The sequence below is a fragment of the Microcaecilia unicolor genome, chromosome 6, assembly GCF_901765095.1.
Source record: "Microcaecilia unicolor chromosome 6, aMicUni1.1, whole genome shotgun sequence".
In the NCBI taxonomy this organism is placed as follows: domain Eukaryota; kingdom Metazoa; phylum Chordata; class Amphibia; order Gymnophiona; family Siphonopidae; genus Microcaecilia; species Microcaecilia unicolor.
The window spans coordinates 80,910,877-80,927,655 of NC_044036.1; the positions used below are offsets into that span (position 1 = coordinate 80,910,877).

Below are 16,779 nucleotides of genomic sequence, written 5' to 3' on the forward strand. Positions count from 1 at the left end.
CAACTGTGACTGTGGAGGATAGTCAAAAAGTAGAAGGTTGCTTCAGTTGTACAATTGTGGCTTGCTATGCTTGACCCTTTTCTCACAGATGAGGCATAGACCTAATGGAATGCTGAGCCTCTGCAGTATTGGGATGTGTTTAACTGCCGAATGACAGCAGTGGCAAAGTCAAGAAGTGTTAATTAGAGTAGTGGTGCTTGACAGTATCCATAGCCTTCTTTACTTTGTCACCCAACAGACAATCTTCAGAATGAATGTCTCCATGCAGCTGGATATATGTAGCCATGCAAGACATCTGGCAGTAATAGCGGAAGCTGATATTCTGCAAGATATATCAAATATATCATCTGCTCAGTGTGTGCTATGGGTTCTAAACTCAACTGCTTTGACCAGAATAGTTGCCAGTTCAGATTATGTCTGTGCAGACAGGCTGGATAAGAAATCTTGCACCCTATAGAAAATGTTACATGCATATTGCACCGTATAAGGTGATGAGCTGCAATATGCTCAGATAACGTTACACCTGGAACACCCTGGGTCTAAGAGCTTAGGGTCTTTACCAATTGACGTATTTCAAAACTCTCTGCATTTCCTCATGGCTGACTGAACTACCACTGATGAATGAGAAAGCTGAACTTTATTGAAACCAGGTGTTTTACATCCATCAGTTTTGATGCAGGATGAATGGTTAGTGGGACTGCCACATACAAAGCCCTTTCTTTAGTAGGAGGCCATGGACTGTTATAGCTACAATGGCTTTTGGAGCCTCTATGAATTTTAAGCACACAAAGATAGCTAAACGCAGTTCTGCCTCCTGCTATAGTGGAAAGGAAACCTACTTGAATAAGATATGTCTTCATATGGAGATTTTCTTTATGCAGGAGAAGATGGATTTTATTTTTATTTTATTTTATTTATTGCATTTGTATCCCACCTTATCCCACCTATTTGCAGGCTCAAAGTGGCTTATATAGTTTTGTTATAAACAGTTAATCCTGGATGTCAGGTACAATTATTGTTGTGCAGAGATTAATTAGGGGAAGAAGTAGAAAGAAGAAGGAAGGAATTTAGTAGGAATATTAAACGATGGGTTTTCTTAAACGATGAGTTTTCAGAGGTGGATTAGTACAGTTCTGGGTTTTCATTGTAAGCTTTGTTGAAGAAATATGTCTTGAGGGATTTGCAAAAGGTAGTTGTTTCGTGGATCTGAAGGAAATCCTCTAAAGTATGCATCTATTAAGGTAGATTCCAAAGGAGGAATTTCTAAGGGACTTTGAGAGGGGCTCAAAAAAGATAGAGATGAAGTAGAAAAGGTACAGAAAAGGGTGCCAAAAATGATAAAGGTGTAGATCCCTTATGAAAAAAAGGTTTCAAGCTTAGAGGAGAAAGAGAAGGGATATCATAGAAGTTTGTAAAATAATGAGTGGGATAGGTTAATGAGTGGAGGAGTGGCCTAGTGGTTAGGGTGGTAGACTTTGGTCCTGGGGAACTGAGGAACTGAGTTCAATTCCCACTTCAGGCACAGGCAGCTCCTTGTGACTCTGGGCAAGTCACTTAACCCTCCCTTTCCCTATGTAAACCACATTGAGCCTGCCATGAGTGGGAAAGTGCAAGGTATAAAATGTAATAAAAATAATAGGATGTAGTTATTTTTTTTCTTTCAATAGTATAAGGACTAAGGGGAATTCCATGAAACTAGCAGGCAGCTGAATTAAAACAAATTGGGAAAAGTACTTTTGCAGTCACCCAACAATCAAGCTATGCAATTTGTTGTGAGATGTTATCAAGGCATCGAGCTGAGTTTAAAAGTTACATAATAGCACATTTAAAACAAATAACAGAAAATATTTTCACTCAGCATATAAAACTTTGGAACTCATTACAAGAGCCAAGTGATAAAAGCAGATAACGTAGTTGGGATTTAAAAAGTTTTAGACAAATTCCTGGAGGAAAGCCCATAAACCATTATTAAGATAGACCTAAGGAAAGCCACTGCTTATCCCTGGGGTTAAGAAGCATTGAATCCTGCTACAGTTTGGGACTCTACCAGGTACTTTATCTTTCGTTATCTACTATGTTACTTGCAATCTGGATTGGCCACTGTTGAAAACAGGATACTGGGCTAGATGAACCTTTGGTCTGACCAGTAAGGCAACTCTTATGCTCTTATGTTTCTGGAAGAAAAACTCTATGAATAATTATTAGCCAGGTATTCTTGGAAAAACTGCAGCTTATCTCTGGGAGTGAATTGCAAGAAATGGATCTTTTCTTTAGAATCTGCCAGCATTTCCAAGTGACCTAAATTAACCACTGTCGAGAAACAGGATGCTTGTTTGACCTAGCCAGGCACATATGTTCATAGACTTAAATGATGACTATAGCAGGGATTCTCAAAAGGACACACTCAGCCAATCAGATTTTCAGGATATACACAAGGAATATGTATGAGATAAATTTGCATGCATTGCTTTCATTCTGTGCAAATCTATCTCATCCATGTTTTATTAATATTTGCTATTCCACCATACAGCCGAGCCATATAGGCAGCTTACAGTCTACAATAAAAGGGGTAGAAAAAGGGATTTCACATGAGACAGACAGTAATAGGGATAAGGGGCAGAACTCTATTACTGATAGGAAAGGGAGGAGGGAATATACAGAAGGCAGGGGCAGACTGACCATTTGGGCAACTGGGCAGTGCCCGAGGGCCCAGAGGCTCTGCCTGGATGCCCAGCACGCTGCTGGTGATCTAGTGGCCTCAGTGGGGAGGGAACATGTTCTTTCCTGCCCGGCCCACTGGGCTGCCGTTATTGCCCCCGCCCGGCACCACCGTATTTTAAGTTGGCGGCCAAGACTCCCTGCGGAAGTCTCGTGAGACTGTCAAGACCTGTGAGACTAATGTGTGAAGTCTCAGCCACCATTTTGAAAACACGATGGCACTGGCAGGCAGGGGAATAGTAGCAGTGCCCACCAGACTACCAGGACCCCTCAGGTAGGACTAAGGCAGTGGGGGCATCAGCTGCGGCAGCAGGGAGGTGTCTGGCAGCGGCCGGGTGGAGGTGGGGCCAGACCACCCTCAGTCCGTCCCTGACAGAAGGTAAGCTCAACATTCTTGCACTAGGAGCCACCATGGGACCTGTCATCATACGGGGGGGGGGGGGGCGGGTTAACTGAAAGCATATTCTTTGTGGATATCCTGAAAACCAGACTGGTTTGGTGTGTCCTGAGGACTGGTTTGAGAACACCTGCTCTATAGTATTGCAGTCATCACACTGCAGGGAGTTTATGGCTTCATACACAGTCAAATTATATTAGCAACCCAAGACTAGCCCGATTACAAATATTAGTTGGCATGGAGGAGTGGCCTAGTGGTTAGGGTGGTGGATTTTAGTCCTGAGGAACTGAGTTCAATTCCCACTTCAGGCACAGGCAGCTCCTTGTGACTCTGGGTAAGTCACTTAACCCTCCATTGTCCCATGTAAGCCACATTGAGCTGGCCATGAGTGGGAAAGCACGGGGTACAAATGTAACAAAAATAAAATAAATATAAAGTTGTGTGATTGCTGTGTTAGTCCATTTTAAAGATTATTAAATAAAACCAAAACAAGAAAAACAGAGAATATAAAGCAATACCTTTTTTATTTGGCCAACCTAATCATTTTTGACTGGTTAACCAAGGTTAAAATCTCCTTCCTTAAGTCAGGACAGTGTGAGCAAAAGACGACAATCCTAGAATATGTAAGAGAATGATAAAAATATTCCAATGATAATCTGAAGGCTAAAAAGGCAGAAGGTGGGCAGAGGAAAGACAGAGATTTGTGATTAAAAGGTGGGAAAGCAGTAGAAGTTGGTGTTGAAACAGATGGGGTTCAAGATTTTTGTATAGGTAAATATCACCAGCAAGGTATTCAAGTTAGATAATTCACAAATTGTAATGTTGACTGCAAGTTTTCTCCAGCTAAATTCCAATAGAAAATGGGCCACTTGGACCTTGTGTTAAACATGTCAACTATAAACCAGGATAAAAAAAAAAACAATAGGTTTTTAATCCCAACTTAAATTTTTTAAGCAAAGGTTCTAAGCAGAGTGCATGAGGTAAGTCATTCCAAAGAAATGGGACCAGAAAATAAAAAGCACTCTTTCTGGTAAAGATCCAGTAGGTACACTGGAAACAATGAAGATGACTAGAAAAGAAGTCTCTTGACAATGCTTAATATGTCCACATTTTATTGTATAACTGTATAGACTCGACCGCACCTGGAGTATTGTGTTCAGTTCTGGTCGCCTCATCTCAAAAAAGATATAAAGGAATTGGAGAAGGTGCAGAGAAGGGCCACGAAAATGATAAAAGGGATGGGACGACTACCTTATGAGGAGAGGTTAAGAAGGCTAGGACTCTTTAGCCTGGAGAAAAGGCGGCTGAGGGGTGATATGATAGAGCTACAAAATAATGAGTGGGGTAGAGTGAACAGATGTGAAGCGTTTGTTTACGCTTTCTAACAATAATAGAACCAGGGGACACAAGATGAAATTAGAATGTGGTAGGTGTAAAACAAATTGGAGAAAGTTTTTCTTTACTCAGTGCGTGGTTAGACTCTGGAACTCATTGCCAGAGAAGGTAGTGACGGCAGCTGGCCTTGCTGAGTTTAAAGGGGGTCTGGACAGATTCCTGAAGGAAAAGTCCATTTATCGTTATTAAATTTGGGGGTTTTGCCAGGTTCTTGGGGCCTGGAGTGCTGGGCTTCATGGACCTTTGGTCTTTTCCCAGTGTGGCAGTGCTTATGTACTTATGGCTGTATTTCGGCCACCTGGCCTGCCTCAGGAGTCTGTACAGTCTCTCGAAGATGTCTTGTTGGAAAGAACAAGGTATCTTGCGAAGGATGGACACCAGTATTTGAGCTGTTATAGTAAAAACGTTATGAGAAGCACTCTCTTTTAGTGGGAAAGAGAAAACCTGCCAAATTGTACAAAAGCTCAATAAAAAACGCTGCTATGGACTGACGAGCAATAGTTTCCTCGGTTTAAATACCAGCATAAACGATATTACAGTAGTCAAGACATGATCCAAGAAATGTATGAAAAACAGTGTGGACTGCCTTTTGGTCTAAATAGCCACATACTGATGTAATTTTGTGTAGGGCCAAAAAAGTGAACCAATAAAATGTGTGGGGAGAAACTTAACTTAGAATCCAAAGTTACTCCTAAATATCTAAAACTGTCTACTGGTTGTACTGTCTGGCCAAATAAAATGGGTGTGATGGAGGGAGGGGAGGCATGGCCTGTAATTCAACATGCTGTTGTTTTTTGTGGATTCAAGACCAAATGATGTTCATGTAGCCAGTTCACACTCTATCCAAACAGAGTTAGATTGGGCCAAGGACAAAGTTTTATTAGAAGTACAATGAGTGATAAACATTTCAGCATAATAGTATGCACTAATGCCTGACAATTTGACCAATGACACTAGAGGACTTAAAAAAGATTAAAAAGAATAGGGGACAGTATTGACTTTTGCAGAACCACATAAGACAGAGGGTAGATGTCAGACAGTTTATCATTTTAACTATAAATGTTTGGTTATGAAGAAAAGAGGCAAACCAACTAAGAATTGTGCCCAATACACCAACAGAAAAGGGGATTGGATTTGATATACTGCCTTTCTCTGGTTACAATCAAAGCAGTTTAGATATTATATACAGGTGCTCATTTTGTATCTGGGGCAATGGAGGATTAAGTGACTCATGTGGAGTCACAAAGAGCTGCAGTGGGAATTGAATTCAGTTCCCCTGGTTCTCAGGCTGCTGTACTAACCATTAAACTACTCCTCCACTCCAGAGACAAGGTGCTTGGAAAAGCAGCACGAGAAACTCGGGGAGCTTTTTTGTTTTGTTTTGTTTTCTTTTTATTTTTTTGTGCTGTTGGTTCTCCTCCAGCTTAGAGGTCCTTTTACCAAGCTTCAGTAAAAATTAGCCTTAGTACACCCTCATGAGGGTTTTTCTATACACTAATGCTATTTTGACTGCAGATGGAAAATGGTTGATTTTCAATTTGTTCCAATTAATGGCCATGTGCTAATGTTAGAGGTAAACTAAATAGTACTAACTGAGGGAAAGATACCCAAACTAACAAACATGCACAATAAATATATAGGGTTCTCTTTTATAAACGTAAGTCAGCACGAAAGGCGTTATAGGAGGAAAAGCCTCGAGAAGCTCCTAGACTTACTAAATTGTCTTACAGGAGCGGGACTTCATCATCATCGGCAAAAACCTCCTTTATTATCAAAACAGCCCATAAAGTAGTTTATGCAAACTTAGCTTAGGCTGCCAGGTCTCTTTTCCTTCCCTTCTCAGGATCTCATCACACCCTATGGGTGCAATCTCTCTTAAAATGAAGATATGGTCCAGTTGTTTCTCCTATTCCTCCAGCGTGAACCAAACAAGCATTTTAAAGATTTTAGAGATTCACATGCCAATGAAAAGTTCTGTGAAACCTGCCGGTTAACATGTGGACCATGATTTTTATAGTTCATGGCCTTTTGTCCACATGAAATGAAGGTAGACTTGCAGCTTTGACATTTCACCTGTACAAAAGATGTTTCAAAATAACTGTTTAGCTTTCAGGCAAATTGTGAATTAAATGTTACTCTCTTATGCAGGACAAGAGGAAACTGCAAGAAGAAATTGCACAGAAAAAAATTAAAGTCGAGGAGGAAAAACTAAAACTTCATCATTTAAAGGCAAGTTAGGGCCAACAAGCTCTTTTCTGATATTACTTTTTCATGATAAGATCAATATTTTAAAGTGAAGTTGAACTGGTAAAGTTAGGGGTCCTTTTACTAAAAAGGCATGCTAAAAGGTGGCCCGTGCTACCTGTAGTGTGTGGGTTACCCATTTGCTGTGTCCACCTTTAGCGTGCCAGTAAAATGGCTGCATTTGTGGGGGGGGGGGGGGGGGGGGGAGGTAATAGCCACATGCTAATTTCCCCATTGGTACATGGCCATTACCGTGGGAGCCCTTACTGCCACCTATTTAGGAGGTTGTAAGAGCACTCGTGCTACTCCTGTGCTAATTGGGTAGCGCACAGAAATGTGCCCGCAATACCTGATTAGCGCAGGCAAGCCTACTCTCTGCCCATGAGCACACCTCCTGCTTGAAAAATCAAAAACGGTTTGCAATGTAGGATTAGCGCACGCTAAGAGGAACACTACTGAGCACATTCCGTGGCAGTGCTCTTTTAGCATGCGGTAAGCTCACGTTACGCCTACTGTGCCCAGGGCCACCGAGAGACACAAACAGGCCCGGGGCAGAGCCGGACTGCCGCAGGCCCCCACCCCCCACTCGCACCACTGCTCCCGCACCTTTTTGTCTTTGCCTCTAAGGGGGGCCCGGGCCCTGTGCCAGCAAGCCACTCGAATTGCCCCCCCCCCAACTCACACCACCCACACCGGCAAGCCACTACCTGCGTGCCTGCTCCCACAGTCTGTCCTCTCCTGCTCCTGTCCGTGCTGGGAGTCAGGACCTGGATAATTTCATTAACGCAATATCATGCTAATGCAATCATCTGGGTCCTGGGTGGCACGCAAGAGTAGGGGAGGACAGACCAAGAAGCCAGCATGAAGAAGAAGATTGCTGGGCCCAGGGAATTTTGACCCCTGCCCCCCCCCCCCCCCCCCCCCCCCCCCCCCGTCAACAGCTCTGACTATGCCTTAGTAAAAGGGCCCCTTAGTGAGCATGGAGAACTCTTCAGAGAAGTATATGAAAGTAGAGAACAGTTTCCTTGTTATCTCCACTCTGCTGTACTCTGGCCCCTGCATAGAGGGAAATCACTGACCTTGCTGTCTTTTACCTGCCTTTTCCATTGAACCTAGTACAGCTAGGGAAGTGGCTGGGAGAACTGTCATTACATGTGAAGCGTGTATTTTTATACTGCTGAAAGTTAACTTTTTTTACAAACCTTACACTAGCCGTTTTTATCTAGTGTAGTTATACTGTTAACCAGCTACTGAGATCTGAAAATAGAACCTGAAGAAGAATTGCTCTGTCGGAGTATTTCTGGATGCTTACCCCTATGGATGAGTGTAAAAATACTTTAAGTGTTAAAGATCATTATATTGTAAAAATCCCAGTTCCCAGGTAAGGTGTGCTCTGTTAAATGGTGGTAATTTACTGCAATATGGGACGGTTACTGCATGAATCATACCATCCAATGTTAGCTGAAAGACAAAGAGGTTTTAAAAAATCCTCCTTTGACTTAAGATTTATAAAAATAATAATAATAATAATAAATATTCTGCAATTGTTTTACAATTGTGTGGAAGGTGAGGATGAAGTACTTTTATAAACTTTCCTGCACATAAATCCTGTTGTTTTGAGCATAGAAGGGCTTTTCTAAAATTACTCCATAATAAGAATCCTGTTTTGGTTTCTGCTCTGTGAAAATAAATATATTGAACAAACAAGTCATGTGGAGGGGCATAATCGAAAGTGGGTGTCCATCTCCGTGGGCAGCCATGCGAAGGGGCGGGACAAACCATATTTTCGAACAAAGATAGGTGCCCATCTTTTTTCGATAATGCGGGTTGTGCGGGGCAAATGCCTAGGATTTGGGCGTTTTTGAGCTGGGCGCTATCGGTTTTCAGCGATAATGGAAACCGAAGGCACCCAGCTCAAAAACGAACAAATCCAAGGCATTGGGTCATGGGAGGGGCCAGGATTCGTAGTGCACTGGTCCCCCTCACATGCCAGGACACCAACTGGGCACCCTAGGGGGCAATTTTACAAATTAAAAAAAAAATTAAAATAGCTCCCAGGTGCATAGCACCCTTGCCTTGTGTGCTGAGCCCCCCCAAATCCCCCCAAAACCCACTGCCCACAAGTCTACACCATTACCATAGTCAGTGGTGTGCTGGTAAATTTTCAACAACAGGCTCTCTTCCCGGTCCACCTCGGCGCCCCGTCCACCACTGCGCCCCCCCATCCACCTCTGCGCTCCCCCGTCCACCTCTGCGCCCCCCCCCCCCAAATTGCAGAGCTGGCTATAGCCAGGGGGGGCAATGCATTACTCTCTCCAGGAAAAAAAAATTAAATGATCCCAAGTTCCAATCTAATTCATGTTTAATATGGGATAAAATGCCATAAATAAGTAAATAAATATAAACTTTTAACGTTCAGCACCTGATTCTCAAAGTGGACATATTCCAAACACTATAATGAAAATAAAATTATTTTTTTTCTACCTTTGTTGTCTGGTGACTTTGTTTCTCTGATCATGCTGGTCCAGTATCTGATTCTGCTGCTTTCTATCTGTTCCCTTGACTCCGTTTCCAGGGCTTCCTTTCCATTTATTTCTTTTCTTTCCTCCTTTCTTCTTCATTTCTGGTCCTCCACAGACTTGACTGTACAGTGGATCCAGCTTCTGCCTATTTTCTCCATCCATGTGTAGCTTCTCTCCTCACTTCCTTGTCCCTCATCTAATCTCCTTCCTCTATCTTCCCTCCATGTCCAGCATTTCTTCTCTCTCCCTTCCCTCCCCTCCATCCATGTCTTGAAACTCTCCTCTCTCCCCTACCCCCCTCTATCCATCCATACCCAGCAATTGTCTTCTCTCCCCTGCCCCCCTCTATCCATTCATGCCTAGCAATTGTCTTCTCTCCCCTGCCCTTCATGCCCAGTAATTGTCTTCTCTCCCCTGCCCCCCCTACCCATTCCTGCCCAGCAACTGTCTTCTCTCCCCTGCCCCCTCTACCCATCCATGCCCAGCAATTGTCTTCTCTCCCCTGCCCCCCTCTACCCATCCATGCCCAGCAATTCTCCTCCCTCCCCTGCCCTCCCCTCCCAAACATGTCCAGCGATTGTCCTCCCTCCCCTCCCGCTCCCAAACATGTCACGATTGTCCTTCGCCCCCATCGTCCCCTCCCGCTCCCATCCATCTTTTTTATTACCTCTCGTTGAAGCACGCGTTATTTAAAGCCCTGCTGCCCGTCTCCAGCCTTCCCTGTTTGCTTCGATGACTTTGTTTGTGCCCTTAGTCCCGCCTTCTGACGTCTGATGTCAGAAGGCGGGACTAAGGGTACGAACGAACTCAATTCAAGGGGGGCTTTTGATTATACCGATTTGGGCATCTTTGCGAGATGGGCGCCCACCTCCCGATTTGGGTCGAAATATGGGTGCCTATCACTTTTGAAAATAAGGCGGTTAGGGTGACAAAGAGAGGAGCCATCACTGCATGCTTTTACTAGCAAGAAAAACGTGTCAGGTAAACAGTCATTTATCCAGGTAAATGTCTTCTGGAAATTGCCCTCTTTCCCCCAGATTCTGTGTATGGCACTCATATTTGGGCACCAATCAAAGATGTGCGCTCAACTAAATTAGCTGAAAAAAGCTAATTAGTACCAAAAATTGGGTGCTAATTGACACTACCATTAATTTGAAGTTGGACACACACATCTTGCTAGGCGTTATTCTATAACAATGTGCACCCAAATCCCATAGCATGTAATTCAAAGGGGGGCGTGGCCATGGTAGGTGCCTGGGTGGGTCAGGGACATTTCTACAATTTGTGATGGCGTTATAGAATACCGGTGTCGTGCGCCGGTAATTACACCTGTTTTCAGCAGGTGTCATTCCAGGTGCCCATACTTAGGCACTGAAATCAGCACTCAGTGCTATTCTATAATGGGTGCTCATCTTTGATTTTTTTTTTTTTTTTTGGGGAGGGGCAATTTTTTAGCACTTTTTACTAACTCTAGCCCATTTTATTAGATTGTAAGCCACTTAGCACTGCTTGACAGTTCAAGTGGTGTAGAAAGTCCTGGAATAAATAAACTAGGTATATATGTGTTTGTGTGTAGATAGACACACACACAATAAAGTTTAGTGTTATATAACATAGTAAATGACAGCAGATAAAGACCTGTACGGTATATCGAGTCTGTCCAACAAGATAAACTCATTACATGTGGTATGATGTGATATAAACATAGAAACATGATGGCAGATAAAGGCCAAATGGCCCATCCAGTCACCCACCCTCCATAACCACTAACTCTTCCTTTTCCTAAGGGATCTCACGTGCCTGTCCCACACTTTCTTAAATCCTGACACAGTCCTCATCTCAACGACCTCCACCGGGAGGCCATGCCACATTTCCACCACCCTTTCTGTGATGCTTCAGATGTATACCTGATCTTGATTTGTCCTTGCCGTTTTCAGGGCACAGACTGTAGAAGTCTGCCTGGCACTGACCTTGTTCTAAATTTCTGAAGTTGCTGAAAAGCTCCACTGCAGCCCATCTAAATCTATTCAGGCACAATCAGGGCACAAACTGTAGAAGTCTTGCCCAGCACTAGCTTTGCTTACCAATCAGCGGTGCTGCTACGTAATCTCCGCTAAGCTTCTTTGAATCCATTCCTTCTAAACAGGATCCCTTTGTGTTTATCCCATGCATTTTTAAATTCCATTACTGTTTGCATCTCCACCACCATCCGCAGAAGGTCATTCCAGGTACCTACCACCCTCTCAGTGAAAAAATACTTCCTGACATTATTCCTGAGTCAGTCCCCTTTCAACCTCAATTCATGTCCTCTAGTTCTACTACCTTCCCATCTCTAGAACAGGCTTGTCTGCAGATTTATACCTTAAAAATGATGTCCATGTAAATGCAACTATTCTATAAACTTGTCTTGCAAATTAACACCTTATGTTAGGTGTGTCATATAGAATTGCCTTTAATGTCTTATTCCAGCCCTACTATATTAATAAACCCAGAAACAAAGTGTTCTTAATTCAATACAATGTTTTCTGCTTCTAATAAGATTTTATTTATTTAGATTTTTGCTCACACCTTTTTCGGTAGTAGCTCAAGGTGAGTTATAGTCAGATACTCTGGATATTTCTCTGTCCCAGGAGGGCTCACAATCTAAGTTTGTACCTGAGGCAGTAGGTTGTTAAGTGACTTGCCCAAAATCACAAGGAGCAGCAGTGGGATTTGAACTGGCCACCTCTGGATTGCAAGACTGGTGCTCTAACCACTAGGTCACTCCTCCACTTTTACTTTCATCTACTTTTCATCTCCCAAGGCAAAAACAATTTGTATAACAAATGTTTCACTTTTTGCTTTTTTTCATTCTTGTTCAAGAAGAAAATTAAATAGCTGAATATTAGCCAGCCTACTTATGATCCATTATGTCGATGGTCGTTGCAGTTTTACCATGCATATGATTATCAGTAAACTAAAATAACATTTTTTGATCTAACTTCACACATTTCTTGATTAGCTTTTGGGAGTTGACACTCCTTTTCCTCAGAATGAGGAAAAGATGACATAATTACCAGGAAATACGTGAGTCATAGATCACATTACAATGGTAGTGTGGAAAGGAGTAGGGAGGGTTGATGTATTGTGATAAGGAAGTAACAGACAGGCAGCAGGATTCCGATAGTGAGCTAAAAATATCCCCAAGTCTTTGGTAATACCATTTATGTCAATTGTGGAGCACTTTGATCATTTTAACTCCAATTGACAAACAGTATACAACATTGATGCCTATATATAATGGATTGTTCAGGATTTGCCTTTTAGTATCCTGATGTTAAAGTCATTAATACAGTGGTCTGGTTCTGAGAAATACTCCTCATGGAGGTATTGCCTTGTTCTACTCTGCAATGTGTAATTTTGTGTTTGTATAAGTTTCACACATTTATGATTATGGGTAAAAGAAGCAACTTTGTTGAAAATCAAGATCTCTACAGTAATGCACATACTGCTGTCTTCTACTACACCTTGCCTCTTCCACTTAATAGAATGGAAACCTAAGGAACCTTGTCCATCAACACTTTACAGCACATAAGAAGCTCCATTATTGGTTCTCTAATTTGCTTAATATTGGAAAATCAAAAAAATGTTGTCGGTCAAACTCACTGCTGGGTGCTTTCTAAAGAGATTTGCTGTCAAATCAAATACAACCTTGAGGAAGGTGCTTCAAGAAATAGGTGTTTTTAAGAATTACTTATGGAATTAGGAAGACATCCTTAGAAATCGGTGCAGGCAGGCTCAGATTTAGGCATATACGCTAAATAACTGCATCCAGTGTCAAATATGGATAGGTGCATTTCCTCCACTGTCATGCCTCAGTCTGGCCTAGTGTCACTGTCCTATCAATCAAACCAGTTCCCAAGCAGAAGTAGCAATGCTCATAGCAAAATTCAACACAGGGCCTGCTTTATGAGAACAGAGAGAGGGACATTGCAGGAGGTTGGTGGGCCCCCATGCTGAATTTTGCTATCAGCATTAATGTTGCTGCTCGGGACCCAGATTGCTTAATAGGACTGAGGTAAGTGAGGAAGATGTCAGAACAGGATGGCACCTGGGCAAGGAGGGGAGGATCTCCATTTCCTATCCTACTTCCCATCCAACTCCCCCCCCCCCCCCCCCCCATTACTTATAGGTGCGCACAATTGAAATCCAACTATGGGTGCAGGATAAAATAACCCTAAGTGTATAATCAGTTTGAAAACATCAGGGTTTAAAAAAAGAGAATGTTCACAATTAGGTGGTAATGGAGCTCATTTTCAAAAGAGAAAAATGTCTAAAAAGTAGCATAAATCTGCATTTGGGCGTTTTTCTCACAAAAACATCCAAATTGATATTTTCAATCCAAATTTTTAGACGTGTTCTATGAAGTCTGTCAGAAGTGCATTCAAATCACAAGGGGGTGTTGCATGGGTGGGTTAAGGGTGGAATCTGGGCATTCCTAACACTTGGACATTTTTCTGCAATAATGGAACAAAGCAAAAACATCCAGGGCTATAAGTTGGACGTTTTGGTCTAGACATGTTTTATTAATGAATAAGCCACAAAAAGTACCCTAAATGACCAGATGACCACCGGAAGGAATCAGAGATGACCTCCCCTTATTCCCCCAGTGCTCAATAATCGAGTGGAGGAGTAGCCTAGTGGTTAGTGCAGCGGACTTTGATCCTGGGGAACTGGGTTCGATTCCCACTTAACCCTCCATTGCCCCAGGTACAAAATAAGTACCTGTATATATGTAAACCGCTTTGAATGTAGTTGCAAAATACCACAGAAAGGCAGTATATCAGGTCCCATTTCCCTTCCCTCCCACCCCCCCCCCCCCAAAATGTTATTTAAAACATTACTTGCAAGCCATTCAGGTCTATTAGAGCAGCATGTGGATCCCTGGGGAGTAGTCTAGTGGTGGGTGCAGTGTGGACCCAGGCCCATACCTCCCCCTACCTGTTAAACTTGTGGTGGAAACTTTGAGCCCTCCAAAACTCACCAGAAACCCACTATACCCATATAAAGGTGCCCCCTTCACCCATAAGGGCTATTGTAGTTAGGGATAGTGGGTTTTGGGGGGCTCAGCAGAAAAGATAAGGGAGCAACGGTGAGCTGTGTAGCTGGGAGCATTTATTTGAAGTCCATTGAAGTGCCCCCTAGGGTGCCCCACAGTTCTGCTGTGATGTGTGGCCAGTCTACTAAGAATGCTGGCTCCGCCTATATCCCAATGGCTTCGTTTTATGCGTTTTTCACTTGGATGTTTTTTTTTTTCACAAAATGGACCAAAAAGATGAATGCCCAGAGCTCAAAAACATCAAGCAAATATCCATTTTCAAAAAAAAAAAAAGATAGACATTTTTCTGTTTTGAAAATGACTATATTCCCCTTTGAATTTTTAGCAAAATATCTCAAGTTGGACTTAGACGTCATATCAAAAATGCCCCTCTACAAGAATCACTGTAAACAAAAAGAAAACAATAAAAGGAAATAAGCATCTTGACTTAATAGGAAATGTCTTATGTTTGTTTTGAAATTAGAAAAAAACTCTCAGGGAAAAATGGCTGTTGGACGGACTAAGCACTCTTACAACAAAGGAGCAAGAAGAAATGTGGAGGCAAAATCAAAAAGATCAACAACAAGCGACTTTGTTGGAACAAAGCATTACCAGGTAGATTCTCATCCTGATGTGCATGTAGTGAAGTCATTCTAGTAATTAGGATTAGCAAACAATGGATTAGGCCAGTGGTTCCCACACCGGGTCCTGGAGGCACCCCAGCCAGTCAGGTTTTCAAGATATCCACAATGAATATTCATGAGAAAGATTTGCATGCAGTGGAGGTGTAGTGCATGCAATTCTCTGTTATGAATATTCATTGTGGATGTCCTGAAAACCTGATTGGCTGGGGTGCCTCCAGGACCCACTGGAGGAACCACTGGATTAGGCTTAAAGAATCCAAGTGATGGAAAATGTTCTCTCTTTTTAAATGATAAGCACCTCTCAACAATAATTATTTCTATAAATGTTAAAGTTCACCAAAGGTGCTTTAGCCTGATTATATATGTTTAGATTTGCTGACTTTCAAGGGACACTGTATTTTAAACTAAATAACTTTACAGGAACATCAATCATAATGCAATAGATTTCAACAATCATAATGCAATATATTTCAATTCAGTGAACTCTCCAGTAGAGTTGGATAACTGGTTCTCAACTCAGTCCTGCGAACACACCCTGCCAGTCAAATCTCCTGGTTATCCAGCATATGCAAATCTCTTGTGTATTCATTGTGGATATTCTTGAAATCTGAATGGATGGGCATGCCCAAAATCTCGGTGAGACTTTTAAAAAAGTTATGCCCCCTGCATACGTATTAAGTGCTACCAAATTTTCAAAACTGCTCACAGCAAACAATATTCGTATACCATTTAAATATTTTCACTGCTGTGTCGCTGAGGGGTCCTTTTACTACAGTGTACTAATAGATTTAGCATGCTCTAAACAATAAGATGCCCATAAAAATATAATGAGCGTCATATCATTTAGCACATCTTAATAAAAGGACCACGATTTAAGCCTTCAAGGTACTGCCCTTCTATTCCCCTCAACCTTTTGGAGCACCTCTCAGAATGGGGCTACAAATGATCTCAAATGGAAGTGGGACTTAATTGGCATGTGAAGTAACATTTACATATTCAATTATCAAGCAAACCTACTGAATATGAGATAGTTTGTGACACTGTTGCCAACATGGCAGCTTCCAAAGGTTCAGAATGTCATGACGAAGCGGGCTACTTCTTGGTCATAGGAAAATGTCTACATACCTAGATACCTGAGCAGGATCACTTTCCTTTTACCCAATGTCCTCTTTTGCAGTTTCCAAATATGTTCTAGAAACCTTAAACAGTCTCCACAGTATCCACAAAGCCAGAAGTCTTTCACAGATCATACACTATACTCCTCTTTCTTGAAATTTCAACAACACAAAACAGTCAACTTTTTTATCTGTGGGTTCCTATCCCTTTAAGGAATCTAGGATCAGTGTAGTCCAGCTTCCTTGATATTTCCAGCTGCTAGCTGGCTTAATCATATTGTTGACTGACGTTTTAACAAATAGCACAGTTCCATAACCCAATTTCAGTTCTCTAAACCAGTATTTCAGTAGTCCACAAGCTTCTGAAACAGTCTCTGCACAGAAACACCCCTCAAAAAAACCCAGCTCTGCTAGTACAAGTCCTTTTACAACCCCTTCCTGCCTGTTTCAGCTCTGTTCAGAGAAGCAGAACTGTAAGATTAGCTTCTCCCATTCAGCAGTAAAATCTAACTGCTCCTTTCCTTTCAAAAGGGGAAAGGGAGCAGGACTTCATATACAGCCTTTCTGTGGATTTTTTCAACATTTAAAAGTGGTTTACATAGTATATACAGGTACTTAGTCACAAGGAGCTGCAGTGGGAATTGAACCCAGTTCCCCAGGATCAAAG

The 16,779-nt window shown here is 42.2% G+C and overlaps 1 protein-coding gene across 2 annotated transcripts in view; it reads left to right on the forward strand.

Moving 5' to 3' along the window:
- The window catches only part of PALMD (palmdelphin), a 66,707-nt gene that overhangs the window by 13,026 nt on the left and 36,902 nt on the right, over nucleotides 1-16,779 (forward strand). The window contains exons 2-3 of one of the 2 annotated variants that reach the window (XM_030205534.1): nucleotides 6,659-6,739; nucleotides 14,838-14,968. In XM_030205534.1, the coding sequence (XP_030061394.1) occupies nucleotides 6,659-6,739; nucleotides 14,838-14,968 (212 nt within the window). Of the gene's footprint in view, nucleotides 1-6,658; nucleotides 6,744-14,837; nucleotides 14,969-16,779 lie in introns of those variants that run through there. The other variant, XM_030205535.1, reaches the window with a different exon arrangement.